At 39.2% G+C, this 21,932-nt stretch overlaps 4 protein-coding genes across 5 annotated transcripts; 3 read left to right on the forward strand and 1 right to left on the reverse strand.

Annotated features, from left to right (window-relative positions):
• Positions 1-140: 140 nt before the first annotated feature.
• LOC140767862 (uncharacterized) lies at positions 141-5,770 on the reverse strand. Its single transcript, XM_073107935.1, has 15 exons — positions 5,154-5,770; positions 4,990-5,069; positions 3,324-4,262; positions 3,124-3,190; positions 2,957-3,019; positions 2,767-2,830; positions 2,576-2,669; positions 2,423-2,506; positions 2,255-2,344; positions 2,108-2,135; positions 1,182-1,700; positions 1,034-1,095; positions 844-953; positions 671-758; positions 141-581 (listed from the first exon to the last, which is right to left on the reverse strand). Exons 1-15 carry the CDS (start codon positions 5,596-5,598, stop codon positions 315-317), a joined length of 3,000 nt encoding a protein of 999 aa, XP_072964036.1. The 5' UTR covers positions 5,599-5,770; the 3' UTR covers positions 141-314.
• Positions 5,771-7,947: 2,177 nt separating this feature from the next.
• On the forward strand, positions 7,948-10,959 carry LOC140766939 (uncharacterized). The gene is made up of 7 exons (XM_073106644.1): positions 7,948-8,236; positions 8,511-8,599; positions 8,691-8,766; positions 8,920-8,969; positions 9,053-9,391; positions 9,699-9,737; positions 10,267-10,959. Exons 1-7 carry the CDS (start codon positions 8,098-8,100, stop codon positions 10,453-10,455), a joined length of 921 nt encoding a protein of 306 aa, XP_072962745.1. The 5' UTR covers positions 7,948-8,097; the 3' UTR covers positions 10,456-10,959.
• A 589-nt stretch (positions 10,960-11,548) lies between these two features.
• LOC140766942 (mavicyanin-like) lies at positions 11,549-12,359 on the forward strand. The gene is made up of 2 exons (XM_073106647.1): positions 11,549-11,729; positions 11,803-12,359. The coding sequence occupies exons 1-2, from the start codon at positions 11,576-11,578 to the stop codon at positions 12,249-12,251; spliced, it is 603 nt and encodes a 200-aa protein (XP_072962748.1). The 5' UTR covers positions 11,549-11,575; the 3' UTR covers positions 12,252-12,359.
• Positions 12,360-13,115: 756 nt separating this feature from the next.
• On the forward strand, positions 13,116-16,213 carry LOC140766941 (vesicle-associated protein 2-1). Of its 2 annotated transcripts, XM_073106645.1 has the most exons (8): positions 13,140-13,439; positions 13,544-13,614; positions 13,758-13,839; positions 13,957-14,072; positions 14,174-14,320; positions 14,444-14,470; positions 15,429-15,503; positions 15,779-16,213. In XM_073106645.1, exons 1-8 carry the CDS (start codon positions 13,385-13,387, stop codon positions 15,911-15,913), a joined length of 708 nt encoding a protein of 235 aa, XP_072962746.1. In that variant the 5' UTR covers positions 13,140-13,384; the 3' UTR covers positions 15,914-16,213. The 2 variants fall into 2 exon arrangements, with proteins under 2 accessions (XP_072962747.1, XP_072962746.1); XM_073106646.1 differs by lacking the exon at positions 14,444-14,470 and having other exon boundaries at positions 13,116-13,439.
• The last annotated feature ends 5,719 nt before the right edge of the window (positions 16,214-21,932 follow it).

Raw genomic sequence — 21,932 nt, forward strand, 5'->3', positions numbered from 1 at the left:
GAAAGCACACTGGGGAACGGATTTCGCTTGCATGGTGATGTGAAGGGAAAGGGGACACGTTATCGGGATTTAACGGGGGAGAGAAGTTTCGTGAAGCCAACGTGGGGCCCACCTTGATCATTTCTAAGCAACTCCTCAGAAGTTCGCTTTGGTGGTTGTAAATTAATAAATATGATGTTACACAAGGAATAATAAATTACAGCACCAATGAGTACAAGATTGGCGATGCATCGATTAGCCATTATGGATGGTATGATACAATAGAAATTAACTATTAAGCAGAAAATTCTAGATTAAGGCTGATATGGACACCCCTAGTGTGAGGGATAGCAAGAAGGCTCCGACCCAGCTGCCCTCCTTAACATCCTCTGCTTTCTTAGCCTCTCGTGGCATGGAGCAAAGAAGTCATGCATCAGGGCTTCTTCTGCAGTGATCCTGCACCTCGGGTTCACTGTCAAACACTTGTCCACGAGATCAAACAAGGAATCTGGAACCATCTCGAGGAACTCGGGCCTCCTAGTGTTAACTGTGCACCACTCTCTCAGCTCCATAGACTGCAGTGACCTCACATCGAACAGCTCCTGCAACAAAGAAGATTTCCTCCCATTATTTAGGCCCATTACTCTTTAAAAAGAAATTTTCCGCAAGCAATCTTGGTTTGCTCATGTACCGAAGGGAACGACGACTCGCAGCCGTGTAGCTTGGCTACCTCCCAGAGATCCTCGCTTCCCCTCAGCTTTGCGATTTCCTTCACATTTCTTTTGGCCACAGCAGTAGCATTAGTTTAAATTTTGGCAATTGGATTCAGAGGATATCAAATTACGTGAACTGCATCAGACTTACTGGTCAGGGTCTCCACTGAATGGCGTTCTGCCTATCATCAAGTAGAGAAGCGTAACACCAGCAGACCAGACATCAACTTTGCACCCTTGGTGAAATGATTTAAATAAGACCTGCAAGCGGAGAGTTTATTTCGCTGGATTCGTAGAGAGTTAAGATGGATGATAGATGTTCCTGACAAAATTGATCGAACCTCGGGAGCTCGAAATCCTTTGGTTCCAACACAGGGACCTTCTCTCCTTTGCTTACCGTTTCCTGAGAACAGTATCGGATCAGCTCATTCTGATTACGGGGAAAAAAAAAAGCTAAACATTAAGATCGCATTTTGTGGTGTCAAATACCTCTGCTCTTAAACATGCCTGCACCGGCAACAACATTGCCACTAGAATGAACAGGCATGGGTGTCAGCATAAGAAGCCTCTTATCTAGCTTTCCCAAAGGAGCAGCTACCCTCTTTCTCTGAGAAACTGGAGGTGCTGCTGCCCTGTGCTTGGGACTTTGCATTGCCTCATGCAGAAAGTTAATTAACTCTTTCCGTCCTTTGCAAGGGATGGGCTGCTTCAATCTGTCTGAAGGAGTCCGTGTGCTAGTTGCATCTTTCGCTGAGGTTACGCCAGAAACATCAGCAGCTTGACTCCCGTATTTGTTTTTGTGTTCAATTTTTGGCAAGTCGTCCAATGGATTCATGTCGGATCTCTTCTTGGATACGAGTCGTTTCTTGGGATCACTAGCCGCTTCCTTATTTGTGTTATCCAAAATACAATCAGCCAATATTCTCCTAGCTTGACTACCTGTAGCAAACTTCAAAACGGACTTGGAAGCTGTGTCTACATTTACATTTGAAGCTGTTCCAGATTTATCTATTCAAATCAAAGGAAAACAGCATCACATTAACAAAAGAATGAATAATATACACGACCAATGTGGATGAACTAAATCAGCACATAGAGGGAAACATGAACGATGACAGAGATTGGAGTGTTAGCGGCAACATCTCAGAATGGGTAGGTAATTAAAATTTTGAAACCTTTGAAGTGGAGGCCTTGGCCACAGAAGGGCAATAGTTGAGACATCTACTGAACAAGGATGTTGAAAGTTGGGATAGCCTACTTGGACAGGGAGACGTGAGAGAGATGGAAAGAGGGCTACATTAGGTTGAAAGTTGGGGAAGCTGAAGCTGAGTCAAGGTTGAGCAGTTCTTGAGCTGGATCACTAACTTCAGGTCCTTAAAAAAAATCATGAATGAACTGAAAGAAGTTCAACTTACTTTCTCTGAAAAACTTTTGGTGCAGGTCCTGTATGGGAACCAAATGGAAAGGAAAAACAAGAAATATGTAGTTAATTTCTGATCATCAAGATATTTCTTATGAGAATGAAAAAAAAACACAGAAAAGAGAAATATAATGGTACTAACGTTGGCTAAATTGAAGTCAATGAGATATCCCTTGTTGAGTTTACGAGAAAAAAGGAAGTTCCCAGGTTTAATGTCTCGATGCACTATTCCCTGCAAAATACTCGAGATGAGAATGAGGAGAAATAAATTGACAACTGTTAACTAAGACAAATCTGCCAACTATCCCACCTGCTTATGCAAGCTCGCAAGCGCTCTAAACATACAGTAACCATACCATTGTAGTTCAAACACATCTATTTCCCTTTTAAGAACCTGTTTAAAAAGAAAATGAGCTGGTGCATACAATAAAAGTTGCAACGGATAAAAAAAAACTTCAATCACCTCTGGCCTGTCATGCTCAACATGTTCTAGAACAAAGCACTCAGAGTCAACAGTCTTGAAAGAGCCTTCATATTTTATCACAAAGTTTCTTCCCCTGTAAACAAAAAATCAACCAAGTATAAATTTCTTTGATTCGAAATGATTAAAAGATAAAAATTAGCTTCTGGGAAACATAATTGACTAGTAAGTACCCAAAACGTTCCAGCATCTTCATTTCATTGTTGACGTGATGTGAATGAGCATTTGCGTGAGGACCTGGTAGAAAAACGATGAGTGTTAGCAGATGTCAGTGTTGCCTTCTACTTGTTACTCCATTAGATAGTATGTCCTTGCCAGATAACTGAACAACGAAGGGAGGAGATATATTGCCATTTTACATACACTTTACGGCAAATATTTTTCCATCTGTTTTTCTTCGAACCCTGTAAACAGTCCCGTAGCCACCTAAATATGCCATAAAAATTATTGATGAGAATAAAGAAGACGGATTTGAGGAAAGATGGGACGGCTAAGATGTATTTGATGGAAAACAAATATGCATCCTTTACCTGAACCTTCCTCTTCTTCTATGGTAAAAGATTCAAAATCAGGCAGTAACTTGGGCTCCGCGTGGCTCTGAAAAACACGCCAAAGAATTAACAAGAAGCCAAATGTAAAATCTTTTACAGACCATTATCCGTCTTTCCAGAGATGATATAAATTTAGGAAAGGTCAGCACTACGACTGGTATCAGTTGAAAGGAGCTCACCTTGGGAGCCTTCACGCCAGTGTGCCCCTTAACATCTTTAGGAGGCATATCACAATTGTTGCTTCTCTTGGTCTTTTGCTTCATAATAGGATGTTTATTCACCCTTTTCTCCAGTCCATCCTTAAGGGAGTCACCAATCCTCAGATTAGTTGGCCCTTCCTCGGGATTTTGCAACCTAACAGTTAATCCAGGTTCTTCTGTCATCTTTGGTTTCAAAGATGATTTCCTTTTCTCCTTACAAGTAGTGGTTGGTAGAATTAATTGTTGTATTGCAGAAGATTCAAACTTGGAAGCTGTTGGATTTGTTAACAAAGATTGCCTTGTATCATCGTCTTTTTCAAGTGCAACAGGATCACATGAAGCTTCCTCTGCTTGACAAGAAAAAACATCAGCATTTTCTGCATTCCCCACCGGAGCTGTGGTACAACCAATGAGATTGTCTTCCTCTTTGGAATTAACATTCTGCTCTTCTCTAATTCCAGATATGCTCGTCGTCTGCGAAGATGCTAGTGCATTCCTGACATGCACATGCTCACAATCTTTTGTCAAATCCTCCACACATGAAGTGAGACCTTTTAATTTGCAACCCTGAAAAGGTGACCCTTCTTCCAATTCAATTGTCTTCCTAGTTTCAAGGACAGTGGACTCATGGACGTTGGCCATAATTTCAACATCATGAGAAACATCATTATGATGACGTGCATCGAGCAAGTTATTTTGCACCAGTATGGTACTCGTATTCTTATGTGGTTTGCCAGACTCATCATCTCCTAAACAGCTGGGTTTTGCGTGTGGAGTACTTGAAAAAGAAACAGTAGATAGGCAGGAGGTTGAAGGCAATAAATTCTGTCTGCTTGAAGAACAGAAGGGATGCCCTATGCTTGATGTGCCAGATGACATAACATTGCTTTGTAAACATTCTATAACACCACTGTGTACCTGCATACATCATTTCAGAAGTTGTATAAAGCAACACATGATCAACCAATGTCACTGAATGACACGAGCCCAGTTGTCAAACTTGGGAATGTAACATTTGGTAAGGAAAGAAAGCTAGTTCTAATCAATTAATGTCTATAGATATCAAATAAAAATAACAAGAATTTTGGTGTCTCACTATTGTTTTATTCAAAGTTCACAGTATCGAGATCGAAATCGATATTAGCCGTTTGAAAAAACGGTACGTAGGCGGCACCTACCTAGCACCTAAGTGCTACATAATCCCTTCTTTGCCCGTCTATTGCTTACCGTCTTTTAAAACCTCGCCATTATGTAACATGACAGGTTCCCGAAGTTTATGCTAATTGTTCTGGATTTAAAGGAAAAGCACTCTCTGTTAACTACACTACTATATTAAACGTGTAATTGCATATAGAATTGTAGAAGATTTAGATGGTGAAATAATCATTAGGAATGCAAACAGATCAGAAAAAAAAAAATCTGTGGTGACACCGAAAATTGCTTCCTAAAACACTCCAACTATTATACAGTATGGTGAGACAAAAAGAAAGAAAAAAAGAGAAAATTATAACAATTATATATCATCATTTTGGAGCATCATGCAATCAAAGTTCTAGTTCATGTGGCTTCCTATCACATAATTCAGTGCTTCTGCAACAAATATTACTAAAAGTTTTAACATAACGAGCCAGAATGTGCATATTACCTCGTCAGTTGTGATCCCAGTCCCATTTACAGAATATAACTGATAGTAGATTTCCACATCCTCCTTAAATTCATTCACATCTGGAACAAATACCCAGTCCACTTTAAAAAAAAACGACCATATCTTCACCAAAAAGAAAATGTACACTTGAGTGAAAGAAATACCTCCATCAGAAGTCATCGAAAGCCTCCTCTTAGCTCTCGGCACAGGCATCACTTGACCCTCCACATCCCGCAACTTCCTCTTCCTCACATACATCAAGGAAACATCACCGCACCTTCTCCTCTGCTCCGAAACCCTAACCGCAACCCTCGGCACAAATGGAGCGAGAGCACTCGACAAGAACCGCCCGAAGACAGCAATCGCCGTCTCAGAAACCGTAACGAAGTGGTCGTCGGTTAGGTACAGCGGGGATCCAGGGATCCGGCAAAGGAATTCGACGAAATCCGGCGATGGAGAAGGGAAGACGGCGCATCTTGCGGCGAACTCGGCGGGGTGAGACGGCCGCCCGACGCGGAGGAGGACGGTGAAGAGGTGCCACGCCCGCTCGATCTGGGACGAGATCGGAGGGAGGAGGAGGAGATCCGACGGCCGACAGAGAGCTTCCATAGCGATCTAGATATGACTTCCGTCTCCAAGCATCGAGATCCAGGGTTGAGCTAGGATCTGAAGGAGATTAAGCTAGGGTTCTGGGTGTGGTGATGGTGAAGGAGAGAGATGAGGGATCGATTTGGGTTTCAGACAACGGAGAAGAGTTTTTTTTTTTCTGTTCTTTTCCCCTCCATTCCTCTCCTCAAAATGGTGTGGAAAGGCGGGAAACTGGCTCGTCTGAGATTGAGCGATCTCGCACGTGCCGATTTCCCGCTCTTTTTTCCCAAAGGTTGGAGGTCTTCTTTACACTTTTACCCTTATACGTTCTCAATTTAAATACAACTACAAAAGATAAAAGAGTAAATGACATAAATAAAATTATATAATAATAAAATAAATTTAACCCTAATTATATAAGATAAAGTATATATTTTTTCTTAAATTTAATTTATAATATTCAAAAAAGCAAAGATGAAAGTAGGATGAGGGAGGAGTGCTTTTTTTTTTATTTCGAAAGAAGATCCGTAGATCGATATCATTTAGATTAGGGAGAGTTACATATAGAACTTAGCTGCTCTCCTGACCAAAGGCCAGACGACCTATTGCGCAGAGTGTGCTGAGCCATCTTGTGAGCAAATACATTGTTGCACCTACTAGTAACAGGTGTTTGGAGAGGAGGAGCTGGCAATCCAGGACTACATGATGTGTATCCCAGTTCGAGTTAGCCAGAGAAGAGTTGATCCGATTCACAACATTTTGATGGTCGCTGAATAACCACGCCATGTTGTTGAGGGGGAGTTTGCAAAGCTCCTTTAAAACAGCCAGGATGGCACGAGCTTCACCCAATAAAAGGCTCGTGTAGTGATCCAGGAAAATAGAGAAGGCAATGGATGAGAGTATTGACTAGGTCTAAGAAAAATGTCGATTCCTCCGAGGTGAGAGTTGCACCACGCAATGTCGACTTAGCCCACGCAGGTGGAGGGGAGGATATTTGGAATATCTGAAACAGTTGACCAAGCCCCCATCTCAAGCTGCTCAGGGGCGTGGTAATGGTGTCCAATGCAGCTTGATTGGAGCTCATCATTTGCTCTAAAGACGACATCCCTTGGGGAGATATCTAGATTTTTAAAGACCTTGTTGCATCTAGCTTTCCAGATGCACCAGAGCATATTGAAGCAGAAGCAGATGTCCTCAACAGGTAAGTTCTGTCAAAGATCGGCTGACCAAGTTTCCAAAAGAGGAGGAGTTACTATTGAATTTGACCCCGAGATGGCAAGAGGGCCAAACAGCAGGCATGAAAGGGCAACTGAGAAGAATGTGATCAATGATCTCGCCATAAGAGGAGCGCATAGGACAAGCTTCATCGATGGCTTGGATACGGCTATGAAGAATAGCTTTTGTTGGAATAGCTCGGACTAAGCACCTCCAAAGGAATGTCTTGACCCTTAGAAGCAGTAATTTTGAGCGCCAAATGAATGACTAGAGCTTTCTAGGGTTATCATCCGAAGTAGAGAGCTGAGCTAGTTGCCATTAGAGAGAGTCATAAGCTGTTTTTGCTAAGAAAACACCATTTTTCGCAGAAGACCAAATGAGCTTATTAGGACAATTAATCGAATGATGACTAATATATGTGTTCAGAATATTAGAAGCTACTATTGGGGAAAAATGGTGCAAATGAGAGAATTCTTCCAAGAACCATCACTGATGAGATCGCTAACTTTGGTGATAGAGTTTGGCATGTGAAGATGCTCAATTGTAGCTGAGGGTAGCCATGGATCAGTTAGTATAGAAATGAATTCGCCATTCCCTACTACCCACCGAGCATGCTTGAGGAGGGTACCCTTCACTTTGATGATTGAGGGAGGACCACGGGGCTGAGCAAGCATGCTTTATATTGGTCTGCCAGAAGGAACTTGAGGGGAGGTATTTAGATTTTAACAAGATTGCCCAGTTAGATCCAGGGTTATTGAGAAGGCACCAAGCAAGCTTCAGGATTAGAGCCTTGTTGATTAGAGAAGATTGGCTCACTTCAAGCCCCCCCATAGAGGTGGGCCAACAAGAGATATAATTTCTCTACTAAGATATAGATGAATGTTTAAAAATTTAATCTCTAGAATATAATGCATTCACTGTTAAGTTTTCAAACGGGCTATTCCAAAGAACTCATAGTGCAATTACCAACTCCGGATAAAAATTAAAATTAATAATCTTATTTGAAGAAAGTAAGATAAGCGAGCCGGATTATTATTTAAGTTTTTAAGTCTCCGGTTATTATGTCTGTTAACAGTATTTGGATGTCCTTGTTAACGGGCATGGATATTTAATCCAATGGCTCCGATCGATTTAACTGTTCCTGATTGTCTGGGACTCCAACCCTGTCACAAGGCACAAGCTCATTTACAGGTAGACCCAAAAACCCAAAAAGATCGACTTTTTATAGCTTTTCGTCCTCGATTTCCAAGCAAGAAAAGCTTCCATCGCGAATCCGATGCGCTTGAACACTCGAATCTCTAATTAATGGCGAGCACGGCGAGTCCGAGAGGGAGATGGGTGTCTCGTGTGGAGAATCCCTTCAGCTTCAAGGTCGCTCAGGTCTTCACTGGCTTCGGCGTCGGCTGCGGAGTTGGAATTGGCGTCGGTCGTCCGATTTATCTTGGTACTTAGATCACCATGTATCCCTGTTCCATGACAACTTTCTTCGGTTCATCTTTGTTCTCTGAGGAAATTACCCAAACAGTTTATGTGCTGTATCGCTTGATGTCGGAAAATTATTGTCTTTCTACTAAGTTAAGAAGCCGAATTCGGAATGTGTGAAAATTTGCTATCTTCCTGCTAATTAAAGTTTTTATGGGTTTAGGGATTTAATGCTCTATGCTTCCATTATGGATTTTTTTTCCGCTGCTATTAAATTGTTAACTCATGTTAATTAGGTGCAATACCTGCGTTACAGCAAGTTATGACCGCCACAAGAGGAGCAACAGATGCTTTTTCTGGGATTGGAAGACATGTTAATGGCTCTGTAAGGGCAATTGGGTGGTTTTATACTTTGTAAGAGTTGATAAGTAAGTGGTGTTCTCATGTCTGTTATTGTTATCTACTTAATATCTCAGCTAAAGAAGTTGGGATTGAAGAACATTGAAGCAGGTGTTGGATGTGGGATTGGACTAGGCCATGGCTTTGGTGTCGGTATGATACACTGTGATTTTGGTTGTTGTATAACTTTTTTTCTTTGGTTTATATATATATATTATTTTTTTTCTATACATGGTTCAACTCTAGTCATTGACGGAGTTTGTGACTTGTATAATGAGATAGTAATTATTTGGTCTCTCTTTGTAGGGATCGCGTTGAAGCCTGGAGTGGTTCATGGGATCCAATCTTCTGTTGGGGTACTGAAATCTGTTTCACTTGTTTGCATGCTCTTCCGTTGGTTTCTTCTGATATATATCCTTCAAATGTGACTTTCTTTTAGGAAGTGATGAATAAAATCATGAGGAACCTAGAAAATGTACCTGGCTTGTCTTCTGCATCGAATCTCATTTCAGGGTCTTTACCGGGCAGTATTACTACACACAGTGGATCTGCCACGGAAAACATGCAAACTTCCAGTCATTCTTCTGTGGAATTGGAGTCCGAAGCGGCTAGAATCTCATTGCAACAAACAACAGGTGGTGAAAATTCCATCCCAGAAATTAAGAAAAATGGGCTCACATCAAGGAAGTCCATAGAAAGTCATAGGGAAAAGGTCCTTACTAATGTTTTGCGAAATCCAATTCCCCAAAATGACACGGGGACAGATCTCAGTGAAATGGTACGTATTGGAACCAGTAATGCAGTCAACTTTTCACAATATTTTTATTATTATAATTGTAAGTTCAACATGTCTTCCTTTTTTATTAGCTTTTCTGGTAAGATTTAGTATGCTAGGGGGTTACATAAATGGGGTGAGTAATAATGAGGTCCACTGTATATTTACGCTCCTACTCCATGTAGAAAATGTTAGCTAAGCTTAGGTCCTTTCATCAAATTTATGTTTGATTTATATGTAGAGATAGTGTAGATGAAATTTATGTACCTTTTTGAGAGCTGAAGTATATCTTGATGTTATTCCTGTGCAGGCTGGAAAATTAGGAGACTTAAATAATGTGCTTCAAATGGTGAGTTCTTCATAGTGTGCCATTCTTATTTATATGTTACATAGGAATAGTAGTGGTTGATTAGATACTTATTAATATAAGTGCAATGCACATTGTTTAGCTATGTAAATGAGGGTTGTCTCAGAGTTTTTCATGTTGTTTTGCATTTAGTTTTGTTTTGATTCACTTCATTAGTGTTCTCTATAAGTCTGACCAGGCTTTTGGACACATGAAGTGAACAATTTGAATGTTATATAGGATAGCTCATCATGTTTGGGTTGATATATGTCAATTTTTTTTTCTCTTAAAAGATAGGGCAAAAAGTAAGAATACTTGGTAGCTAGTTCTAAAAGTTTGTATATAAAAAAGTTCTACTTCTGCCAGTACCTTCCGTTAGATTAAGATTTTTAAATTTGTTCTTTATGAAATGTTGAGCATTGGAGAATACTGATGGAATTGTCTTCATAAGTTAACAAGCTTAATATGTTGAAGTCTTAGCTCCCCTTACTCCATATTTATACAAGCTCAAAATGTTGAAATTTGTGTCCAGTTACTGAAGCACCAACAAGTTATTGAAGAACTGATGGAGGAGAATCAGCAGCTGCGCCATATACTGGTGGAAGACCTTAACATTCCACCTAGCAAACTCCAGCCAAACCGAGCAGGCAGAATCAAGGCTTACTACCCATGTTCTGACTGTTTTGAGTGTCGTCGAAGGACTAGAAAAGCAGCAAGATGACAGCAACTTCACTTTATTCCACCTCTGTTCTCACATCTCAGTTTTGATAGCTATGTTAAATTTTGTGAAAGGATAGAACAGGATCACAATTCCAGGAGACACAACCTAAACATTCAACGAGTTTCTATGTACAGAAGTTCACCCATAGTATTGGGGACTTGGGACCTCCTCAACAATGTCAGACTACAAACTCACAGACTAACCTAACTGAGTTGTACTGCCTTTCACTTACTATAATATCCCAAGCATCTTCGCTTCAAAGGGCAAGGTCAATCAAATCATGTACTTGGATAGGTTATCTCCAAAAGAAACGGCATGATATGATCTTCCAAAACTCTGTTATGTGCAAGATTTCTATCATCTGGAATATTTGTATTCGATTGAGAGCTGCTCTTTTTATGTTCCTCTGGTATGTATGATCACTCTGTAAGAACTTAATTCAGAAATGTCTCAGAAGTGATATCCAATCATTGCTAAATTACGGTTGTCAAATTGTATACTTTGGTGTATAACTTATTTTACAAGGTGTTTCCACTTCATATCTAACTGAAAATGATCTTGGACGACAAGATTTTATCATATCGCATTATGATCTCCTCCTTATAAGTTACATATTCTCTCACTCACCAACTGCATACCAACCAAATCCAAAGTATTTTGCCAGTAACTCCACAGCCTAAGGGTCCTCTTATCACAATCAAAGATATAACCATCTCTACTTCTGTTTATTACCTCTTTGATGTTGACTTGGTTCGATCACCTAACACAACACCTACCGCCCAATAATTAATCTATTTTCAATCTAAACCGTTGCTTTCTTCTTCTCTTAACTCTAATGGTCTATAACAAAATCCACAAATCCGACTCTTCTCCATTAACGATAATTAAGTTCTTCGAATCTTTGGAAGAGTTAGGTAAATGTTTATCGATAAGGAGCTGGAAAATGTCCTCGCACCTTGCAAAGCATTAGGTGCACCAAAGCTTTGAAGCAGGTGGAGAAATGAGAACGACCCACATAATTTAAGGAAAGCAATAACTAACCCAACCAAACGAGTGATTAGAGTTGCCTATATATAACATTCTATGTCATCACATCATTTAGCAACCAACCACAAATCTCATGGCGAGTGTAATCGTTCTCTTGATCCTCCTCGCAGCCTCTGCTCCGGCCTATGCCACGGACTACACCGTGGGGGATTCCACAGGCTGGACCAGCGGCGGGGATTACAAAACTTGGGCTTCCGGCAAGACCTTCGCCGTCGGCGACACTCTTCGTAAGTCTTTTTTTCTTTTTCTTTTTAACGCATCTAAATCATTTCAAGACTGATACTTTATGATATATGACAGTGTTCAAGTACAGTTTGATGCACACGGTGGACGAGGTGAGCCAATCGGACTACAATGCCTGCTCGTCTAGCAACTCCATCCAGTCTTTCAGCGACCAGAGCACCAAGATCACCCTGACCAAACCCGGAACCCGTTACTTCATCTGCGGAACGCCGGGCCACTGCTCCGGCGGGATGCAGCTGGCCGTCACTGTCTCCGCCGCCACTAGCTCTCCACCGGCGTCACCGACGACGCCGTCATCGACGCCATCTACGCCGGCGGAGGGATCTCCGGCGGAGGGATCGACGCCGTCGGATACACCGACTCAGACGTCTTCTCAAGCTCCACCGACTACCAAGTCATCATCCACCAGTGGCAGTGGGAGTAGAGCCATAGGTGGTGGTTTGGATTCCGGGAAGGGTCTCTTGGTTGGTCTCTCTCTCGTGGTGGGCCTTGCTCTGTTGGGCTAGGCGAGAGGCAGTGCTTTTGTCTTTGTGGGCTTCTTTCTACGCTTCTCTGTGGGCTATGAGTGTTTCTTATTTTAGTACGTCGTGTAATAATTTATTCCAGTTATTTCATTGAGAGATTTTTATATAATTACCACGTCAAAACTTTCAAAATATAATAATTAAGCCTTCATCCTCCGAAATAGTATAATTAAAATTATTATATTATTTTAAAAAGATCATTCAGTGAGTTCAAAATCGAACAGACTACAATTAAATTTAAATTTATTTTCAAAAATTATCATTTTACCCTTGTATAAATTATTTAAAAATAATTTAAATTCTAATACTTTACCCAATATTTGTACGGAGCAATAAATTAGTGACCAATTCTATTATTTTGAGGCTTTGGAATTAGAAACGTGAACACTTCTTAAAAATAAATTAGTTACATTTATAACTTTACTTATATTTTTTATTATTTAATTATAAAACGTAATAATTATTTTAAATAAATTTATATAACAATTTATATTTAATTACTAACAGTTAATAAACATATTAATTATAATATAAATCTTTTTTTTTAAATATATGTAACTTTATTGCACTTTTCCTGGTGTGATAAGATTTTGTATGTAACTGTATATAAGATTTAACTAAACTATATATTATATATATATATATATATAAGTAGATATTTAATTATCAAATATATTTAAAAGAGATATAATTTATAAATATGTGTGAATCAAATACGTGTTTAATGATAGTTAGAAATATTATTTTTCTAGTTATGCATTAAAATTAATCGAGTTGATAAGAGTTTTTCTAGAAGAGTTGATTGGTACCTTTGTATGTGACCAAAGATGTTATATAATCAACTACAATACTAAATAATTAGTGATCATTTCTTTTAAAAAGAAATAATAAAGTTCGTAATTAATGATTGGGTTCGGTGGTATCACTCCGTGCGACCCCGTCTTTTTCGCTTTCAAGCCTCTCTCTCTCTCTCTCTCCCCCCCAATTCTTCGCTTTCTTCTCCTTTCCATTTGCACGTCTTCCTTCCTTTCGATTAAATTTTATTGATTGGATTACGTTTTCTCCTGGCGATCTGCCATTTTTGATGAAGGCTTGGAAAACCCGCAAATAATAAGATGGGTGGTGGTGGTCAGTTGATCTCGGTTTATCCCGAAGAGCTCACCTTCGAAAGTAAGTTGAATCCAGCACTCGGCAATTTCTTGATAAATTTCGCCCTATTTTTTCGGTTCCTTTTAACTTTTATTACAATCAATAGTGCGTTCCTTGTTGATTAGTTGAGCTGGAGAAGGCATCTTATTGCAATCTCAAGGTCGTCAACAACACAGAACACCATGTTGCTTTTAAGGTGTTTCTCAGATTTATCTATGTTTTTTTTTATAATAATTATGCTGTGATTTTAACACGATTGTGCTCGTTTTGTGATTATTTGGAATGGGTAATGCTAAAAATTTGGTTTTTTTTTCCCCCTTCTTTTTCTCATATGGGTAGGTCAAAACTACATCGCCAAGGAAATATTTTGTTAGGCCCAACACCGGTGTGGTGCAACCTTGGGATTCATCTACCGTAATAGGTTGCTGTTTGGGATATTTGGCTGCATTTGTTCTCTTTGTTTTGGTTAATTTTATGTCGATGTAGCTGATCCTTTTTTCTTTTCATTTTTGGCCAACTCTGTTGTTTGAATTTGTAGTCACTCTTCAAGCGCAAAAGGAGTACCCACCTGACATGCAATGCAAGGATAAGTTCCTCCTCCAGAGTACAAAGGTGCCCCCGAGCATCGACATTGATGAAGTGCCTTCAGATGCGGTGAGCTATTGTCCCTATTGGTGTCTTTCACCTTATGATAGAGGATTGAGAGTTTCCTTCGTTTGCTTTCAGTTAAAGTTGTTTTCTTATTTCCTGTGAAGTTTAATAAAGATGGTGATAAGGTAATAGAGGAATTGAAGCTCAGGGTTGTTTACACAACTGCGGGAAGGCATGCAAATTTGGAGGAGCAGTCTGGTCTTACTTTATCAGCAACTGGGAGCTCGAGAGAAGGTTCTGATAACCTTGTGGTGAGATGTTTGACCTTCTGTCGCACCATAATTAAACATCATTCAGCTTCTTTGTTCTTTTAGTTTTTATTTATAAGTTTGCTTGCAAGTGGCATCTAAAATCTCTTTTCTTCTAATTTGTAGATGCCCAAGAATTTAAGTATTGAAGAGGTAAGAGCTTATATCAGCAACCTCTCCACTAATTCTTATTCTCCTTTATCTTCTTTGGGGATATGTAGAGGTAACTTCTACTGAGAATAAATTCAGTAGCAACTGTACTCTTTCTCGTAAGTAATCCATCTTGGCGATGACCAATCATCTGCTCTTTGTTGAAAGTTCACCTCTAAATCTAGTCTCAAATATAACAACCTATATATCTTATCCTTCTTCAATGTACAGTAACCCTCTATATCCCTATTCAGACTCCCAAAATAAATTGCTATCAAGTGTAAATTTGAATTCAGCAATCTGCCATATCTCTATGCTGCATTTGAACAAATAGACATGCTGTCATGCCTTAACAGGGCATGTTAGTCTGAAACTGATGAAGGATATAGATGCCAGGAGGGTTGGCATTAGATTTACTGCCAAGCTTAATGTTAGAAGTTTGTCAAACTTTGTGAGAGTCCAAATTTCTTGTACTTGGAAATGTTCATAGGTCATGAATTTGTTGATTTAGTGATCCTGGGAAGCGAAAGCCCTGGGGAAGTTACTTTCTTAAAAAGTTTGTCTTCTTATGAGAGTAGAGATGTTGACAAAGAATTATTAAGTGATACTATGTGGCAATGAACATTGACTAGTTTAGGCTTTAGAAGCATATATTAGATGGAAGAGGAGAAGAAATGGAACTTGCTAAATGCTCAATGATGAGCTGTTTAGATTTCAAGGAGGAAATTTTAGCAACTTTCTGTGAATTAGTAACTGACAAAATGAAATGGGATTTAATGGCTGAAGCAAACAGAATAAATGATTAAGTAATAGAGCTTCTTAGGAGATCGGAGATTTTGAAGAGCCTTACTGTAAAGGAAAAATATATACAAACCGATAGGTTTGGCATCAGAATTGTCAACTTCTTGTTACAGAACTGTCCTTCGGAGCGACCTTTTACTTTGTTTCTCAAATTGTGCAGATCCAAACAGTACACCGCTTGAAGGAGGAAAGGGATTCCACTCTTCAACAAAATCATCAGTTGCAGCGCGAACTGGTTTGTGACAATTCATTTCTTTTACAATATCTCAGATGTCTTTTCTTATTTATACTGTGCCTCATTTATTAAATTCATCAACAAGTGGTATTCTATAGTCGAGTCGCATAAAATGAACAGGGAAACATGCTGACTATCAATGGTGTTCAAGTATAATCATATTGCTCTAGTTTCCTCATCGGCATGTTGCTAAAAGAAATCAACATGTCTCGTCCTTCTTCAAATTCTCTTCTGTTTCGCTTTCCTGCTAGTACTTTACTGGAAATCTTTTTCAGGAATTGCTGAAGAGGCATAAAAACCGTAAGGGTGATGCAAGGTTTTCATTGGCGTTTGCTGCATCTGCAGGACTAATAGGTTTAGTGGTTGGCTTCATACTGAACCTTACATTATCTGCATCGCCTACTGCGTAGATTATGATCTGCATCCATTAAAAAAAAATCCATATCCAGCCCCAATCATCTCAACTGCTTGAAATTGGTTTGTTTAAGTTTATGCAAAACAGCAAAATGAAGTTTGTTTTGTCTGTCATAGCCTGTTAGATATATTCTTTTGTTGTTTAGCTTGTAATTTTGTGTTCCAGAAGATGGTGAAAGGGTTGTCTCGTTCTTTCTCTCTTTCCTTCTCCGTTCCATGAGTTTGTATAAATAGCTTGATATGTTTTGAACTACTTGTAACTTAATGTCCAAATACAAAGAAAAAAATATTAAATATGTTGTTTGTTCCTCTTTATCTTCTTTCTTAATAAGATAATTTGAAAAAATAAATCCCTAGACACACGTATGTATCTAATATCTAGGCAATGATATTTCTCGTTCGCTTAAGTAAAAGTCAGAAAAAATATTAAAAACGAAAGTAGAGATGAACGCCAAGATTTTAACGTGGAAAAACCCAATCGGGAAAAAAACCACGGATCCAAACTCGGATCAAAACCAATCACTATAATAGTAGCAGTTACAAGACTGACTCACAAAACACCCCGTCGATCCAAACGACTTTGTTTCTCTCAGTCTTGATCGCTAGAACCCACGATTCACTGCTTCTTGTGATTGAAGTCCAATCTCAGTAGCCCTCGAGATTGATCTTTCGTCTAGATCACCCTTAAGACGAAAGATTAAGATTTGTAGATGCGAAGGGCCTTGTTTGTTGAAGAACCGATGTAGCCTCCAAAAAGTCTCCTTGAATAATCTTCTTCAACCACACTAGGTTAGGGCAACACTATTCTTATATATGATCTCCAAGATAGAGCCAAATCCAAGTCATATTCGTACTCACGAAAATCCAATAACTTGCAAACTTCACATGTGCGTTCGAACGCGGCCCGAGTGCGTTCGAACGGCCTAACTTAATCTCAGGTGCGTTCGAACGGGCCCAAGTGCGTTCGAACGCGACAGCTTGAATTCTTCAGGTTGCGTTCGAACGCGTTTGTGAACGCTGCTCTCGGTCTGTGTGAACGCAGTACCCGCGTTCGAACGCGTTTGTGAACGCGGCTCTCTGTCTGTGTGAACGCAGTACCCGCGTTCGAACGCGTTTGTGAACGCGGCTCTCTGTCTGTGTGAACGCAGTGCCCGCGTTCGAACGCGTTTGTGAACGCGGTGAGAACGCGAGGCTTTTCTCCAATGATCTTGCAATTCTTCACACCAGAGATATTCTAGACTTGTGTAAAGCTCAAATACATGAAAGAATACACTTAGAATATTTTGTACAAAATTGCCAATAAATAAAAAATCTAACAATCTCCCCCTCTGGCAATTTGTGACAAAACACTTAGGTTACAAGATATTACAATGACTTCAAACTGAGCAATCAACAAGTCTAGAATATTTTGCACATCAATCCCTGCAAGGAAACATATATCAATGCAAGATCAAGTGAAAATAACTTGAAATAAAAAAAATCAAAACACAAGTTATCACAAGAGCAAAAATTTAAACAGACAAAGATTAAACACACGTTATCACAATTACTACAAGTTAAGTTAAGTTTCAAATGCCAAGTTCAACCATCAAGTAAACTCCACTAAACTCCCCCTATGCCCATACTCCCCCTACACACCTAGACACTCTCCCCCTACACACCTAGACACTCTCCCCCTTTTTGGCACAAATGCCAAAGATTAGGAACTCGGAGGAAACTGACGATGAAGAATCGTCAACACGGAATCAAGTACAGTTCCCTGACGGACTTGCTCAGTACGTAGATCATTCACCGCGGAATAGAGATCCTGCACTTGAGTACTAAGTTGATCGAACCGGTCCGAGTACTGTGGTAACTCCCCCTCAGTGGGAGATGAGTCATCGGCAGAGCTATCATCAGAACTGTCGAGATGCGATGACCGACCAGCGGCGGAAGAGGACGGTTTGAGAGGAGACGTGTGGTCGTGAGCTTGACTCCGCTTCAGAGTAATCCGATCTAATGGTTTCTGCGAAGTAAGAGAATGTTCCGAAGCATCTACTCGCACCCCACTCTGAGTGCACAAAGTGGTAAGAAAAATGCCAAATGGTAATCCCTCACGAGGTGCTTCTTTCTGTGCAGCTGAGAGAATGGAATCATAGATCACGGCAGCTAAGTCAATAGAGACTCCCGATAACATGGCATGAAGAAGGAACGCACGATCCAAACTAATGCTGGAATGTCGAGTCTTGGGGGTGACATTGTACAGACAAAAGAGGTGAAGCATGCGAGCCACAGATGTCAGCCTTGCATGCGGCATCATGTTACCTTTCCAACGTTCCCCTTTGATCAGGACTGTACCGGCATAGTCATTTATATCAGGGAGTGGAGCAGACGTCGGATACTGAAACTCACCATCAGGCAAACTCAGTTCAGCACGAATAATATCGGAATCCAGGTATATAGATACACCACGAACAGTAGAACATATACAGTGATCAGAAATCGTGGCATTACTAAAGAATTCTCGAACAACTTCCACATAAGCAGTCCCGCTCATCCGACACACTGATAACCATCCACGTTCAGTAAAGATCTGTTCAATCCCCAACTCAGAAAAATCAGATATAACTACGGGTCTTTCACAGATAACAGGACGGGTGCCAAAATTATGCTTGTAACGACCCTCAGCTGTTGATGAAGCAAACTTGGGAGCCGAGGATGGCGAGGAAGGCGGCCTTGGTTTCTTGGTCACCGTCGTTTTCTTAGGCAATCTTGAAAAGAAAACACGTTTCAATATTCAATACATCTCCGAAAGCAACCAAAAAAAAAATAGCAAGAAATCCAAAGAAAAATGGGAAAAACCATGAAGCCCCGAGAGGAAAAACATCTTGCACTTGAAAAATGCAAAGATATCACGTTCAATCTCGCAAGAATCATCAAGAGTTGAACATTAACGTGATCAAAAGTTGAGAACGCACAAATCACTCAAAATCAAACAAGTTTATTGAAAAAGAATAATGGATGATCATACCTTGCAAATGTGGGGAGAAACTCAAAATTTTGGTTGAAAGACACTAGATCCGGAGGAGATCGACCCCCTAAAAGGATTTGAAGTGAAAAATTCGATGAAAAACACCAAGATCTTGAAGATTTGAGAAGGGGAAAATGAAGGGTTTTTAGGGTTTGGAGAATGGAAGATGAAACCCTTGGGTTTGGACGCAATATTTAAAGAACCCACGCGTGCGTTCGAACGCACCAGTCCGCGCGTTCGAACGCGCCGCGTTCGAACTCAACAATCCTTGTTCGAACGTCCTTTTTTTTTTTAACTAAAAACAAGGTAAAAATATTTTTGGAGATGCACTTCTAGAATTCCAAAATATAATCAAGACATAGAATATGACAATCAAATGAAATAAGTCATACAAGATCAATCAAATCATCAAAAGCATATTATAATCAATTCGAATGCATCACTCAAAATTACATTAATGTTGATTGATCATAACGATATACATATGCAAGATGAGCATAGATAACATGAACCAATCTTCTTAAACAAACTTTATTATATAAACAATGATGCAACACAGTAGTCAAACCGACTTAGTATAGAAAGTTTGCACTTTTCGACTTATTCTCCATAATACAGCAGGAATTTTTCCTGTAATTTTTTATTGAACAATATATGTGCAATGATGGCTTTCACACATGAGTAGGTAGCCATTTTCTTGTAGTACAAATCAAATGATGTGCAAGAAGAAATTCACATATATCATTTTTTTTAAAAAAAATTTGCAAATAATGTACGGAGTCAAACTGGACTCGAAACAAGACGGCTTTCACACTAACTTATTGTAGCCATTTTCATTGATCTTTTATAAAATTATATTTGATAACTAAGCATGAGGTCAAATTGTGCAAATCAAAGTTAATAGAGAGCTATTTAAAAAAAATATTCATGATATCATGCTCACTCAAGAATAAACATACGTTATGAGGCATTAAAAATTTATTATTATAGAAGTCGAGGGAGTGACAAATTCAAAATTGAAACAATATACTACAAGATGACAAAATTGACTATAATAACTCATAATCAAGAGAAAAATCATATTTTTATGTCAAGAGGATATTATTGAATCTAGGAGTGCATCATTTTTTTTTGTTTTTTATTTTTTTTATTTTTATTATTTATAACAAAAACTCTCGATAAATCTGAAACTAAAACCAAAGAAAATTTCAGAGTAAATGAAAACCAAAAAAAAAAAAAATTAAACAAAAGAAACTCGCAAACTAAAAAGAACACACATCCCAATAAAATCAGTCCAAAGCACAAATCCCTAAAGAAGTACGAAGATACTCAAATCTCTGTAAATCCAAAGGTTTTGTAAACAAGTCACCCAACTGTTTCTCCGTCTCAACATGTTCTAGTGCTATTGTTTTGTCTTCAACTAACTCGCGTATAAAATGATGTCGGATATCAATATGTTTTGTACGCGAGTGTTGAACAGGATTTTTCGATATATTAATAGTACTCATGTTGTCACAATAAAGCACCATAGTATCTTGTTCAATGCCATAATCCTTGACCATCTGTTTCATCCATAGTAACTGAGAACAACAACTTCCTGCTGCAATGTACTCGGCCTCTACAGTAGATAAAGATATCGAGTTTTGTTTCTTACTGTGCCAAGCAACCAGATTGTTTCCAATATAAAAGCATCCACCTGAAGTACTTTTTCTATCATCACATGAACCTACCCAGTCAGAATCCGTGTATGCCGATATGATAGCACTCGAGTCATAAGTAAACCAGATACCTAAATCAACTGTGCCACTGACATATTTTATGATACGTTTCACAGCAAACAAATGTGACTCTTTGGGTTCAGACTGAAACCTAGCACACACACCGACACTAAATGCAATGTCAGGTCTACTAGCCGTTAAGTACAAAAGGCTACCGATCATGCTCCTATACACTGTCTGATCAACACTTTTTCCTGACATGTCCTTACCTAGTTTGGTAGTTGTACTCATAGGAGTTCTAGCATGTTTTGCATTTTCTAAACCAAATTTAGTCACAAGATCCTTAGCATACTTGGTTTGAGCGATAAAAATCCCTCTCTCCAATTGAGTAATTTGAAGCTCTAAAAAGAACTTCAACTCACCCATCATACTCATATCAAAATGACTGTGCATGAGATCAGCAAACTCCTTAGCTAATAATTGACTCGTCGCCCCGAAGACAATGTCATCTACATATATTTGTGCCACAACTAAACTCTTGTTTTCACGTCTGATGAATAATGTCTTGTCCACTCCCCCTCGAGTGAACCCCGCATCCACTAAAAAGGTGGTCAACTTCTCATACCAAGCTCTTGGAGCTTGTTTTAGCCCGTAAAGAGCCTTTTTCAATTTAAAAACATGAGAAGGAAATTTTTGATCTTCGAAACCCTTAGGTTGTTCCACATAAACATCTTCATTCAGGATACCATTTAAGAAAGCACTTTTAACATCCATTTGAAACAATTTAAATTTTAAATGATAAGCAATGGCAAGCAGTATACGAATAGACTCTAATCTAGCAACAGGAGCAAATGTCTCATCAAAATCTATACCCTCAACCTGAGTGTATCCCTGTGCTACTAGTCTGGCTTTATTTCGAACTATATTGCCATGTTCATCACTTTTATTTTTGTAGATCCATTTTGTTCCAATAACGTTCACATTCTTAGGTCTAGGAACTAAATACCAAACATCATTCCTAGAAAATTGCTCTAATTCCTCATGCATAGTATTTACCCAAGAATCGTCTAACAATGCTTCCGTCACATTTTTAGGTTCAAAAGATGTATAACAAGTAAATGATACCTCACTTTGGATTTGTCGTCTTGTCTTAATTGGTCCATTCAAGTCTCCTATCACTTGTGACAGTGGATGATTTGATTTCACTCTAGCAGATGATTCCGGTACGTTGCAGTCATTTTTGTTCATTTCAACTTTGTCCTCGTCCTGATTCTTCATTTCCAGATC

This window comes from Typha angustifolia, chromosome 9, assembly GCF_048772165.1.
Source record: "Typha angustifolia cultivar Huaian chromosome 9, ASM4877216v1, whole genome shotgun sequence".
NCBI classification, from domain to species: domain Eukaryota; kingdom Viridiplantae; phylum Streptophyta; class Magnoliopsida; order Poales; family Typhaceae; genus Typha; species Typha angustifolia.

What these genes read in the sequence shown, in the direction of transcription:
- LOC140767862 (XM_073107935.1), bottom strand. Translation starts at nt 5,598, where the DNA reads ATGGAAGCTCTCTGTCGGCCGTCGGATCTCCTCCTCCTCCCTCCGATC. An exon ending in AAAAATATTTGCCGTAAAGT is followed by an intron (nt 2,831 to 2,956) that starts GTATGTAAAATG and finishes TTTTTCTACCAG; the next exon opens with GTCCTCACGCAAATGCTCAT. An exon ending in TTCAGTGGAGACCCTGACCA is followed by an intron (nt 759 to 843) that starts GTAAGTCTGATG and finishes TGTGGCCAAAAG; the next exon opens with AAATGTGAAGGAAATCGCAA.
- LOC140766939 (XM_073106644.1), top strand. Translation starts at nt 8,098, where the DNA reads ATGGCGAGCACGGCGAGTCCGAGAGGGAGATGGGTGTCTCGTGTGGAG. An exon ending in CGGTCGTCCGATTTATCTTG is followed by an intron (nt 8,237 to 8,510) that starts GTACTTAGATCA and finishes CATGTTAATTAG; the next exon opens with GTGCAATACCTGCGTTACAG. An exon ending in GGATCCAATCTTCTGTTGGG is followed by an intron (nt 8,970 to 9,052) that starts GTACTGAAATCT and finishes ACTTTCTTTTAG; the next exon opens with GAAGTGATGAATAAAATCAT.
- LOC140766942 (XM_073106647.1), top strand. Translation starts at nt 11,576, where the DNA reads ATGGCGAGTGTAATCGTTCTCTTGATCCTCCTCGCAGCCTCTGCTCCG. An exon ending in CGCCGTCGGCGACACTCTTC is followed by an intron (nt 11,730 to 11,802) that starts GTAAGTCTTTTT and finishes GATATATGACAG; the next exon opens with TGTTCAAGTACAGTTTGATG.
- LOC140766941 (XM_073106645.1), top strand. Translation starts at nt 13,385, where the DNA reads ATGGGTGGTGGTGGTCAGTTGATCTCGGTTTATCCCGAAGAGCTCACC. An exon ending in AAGGTTCTGATAACCTTGTG is followed by an intron (nt 14,321 to 14,443) that starts GTGAGATGTTTG and finishes TCTAATTTGTAG; the next exon opens with ATGCCCAAGAATTTAAGTAT. An exon ending in AGAATTTAAGTATTGAAGAG is followed by an intron (nt 14,471 to 15,428) that starts GTAAGAGCTTAT and finishes CAAATTGTGCAG; the next exon opens with ATCCAAACAGTACACCGCTT.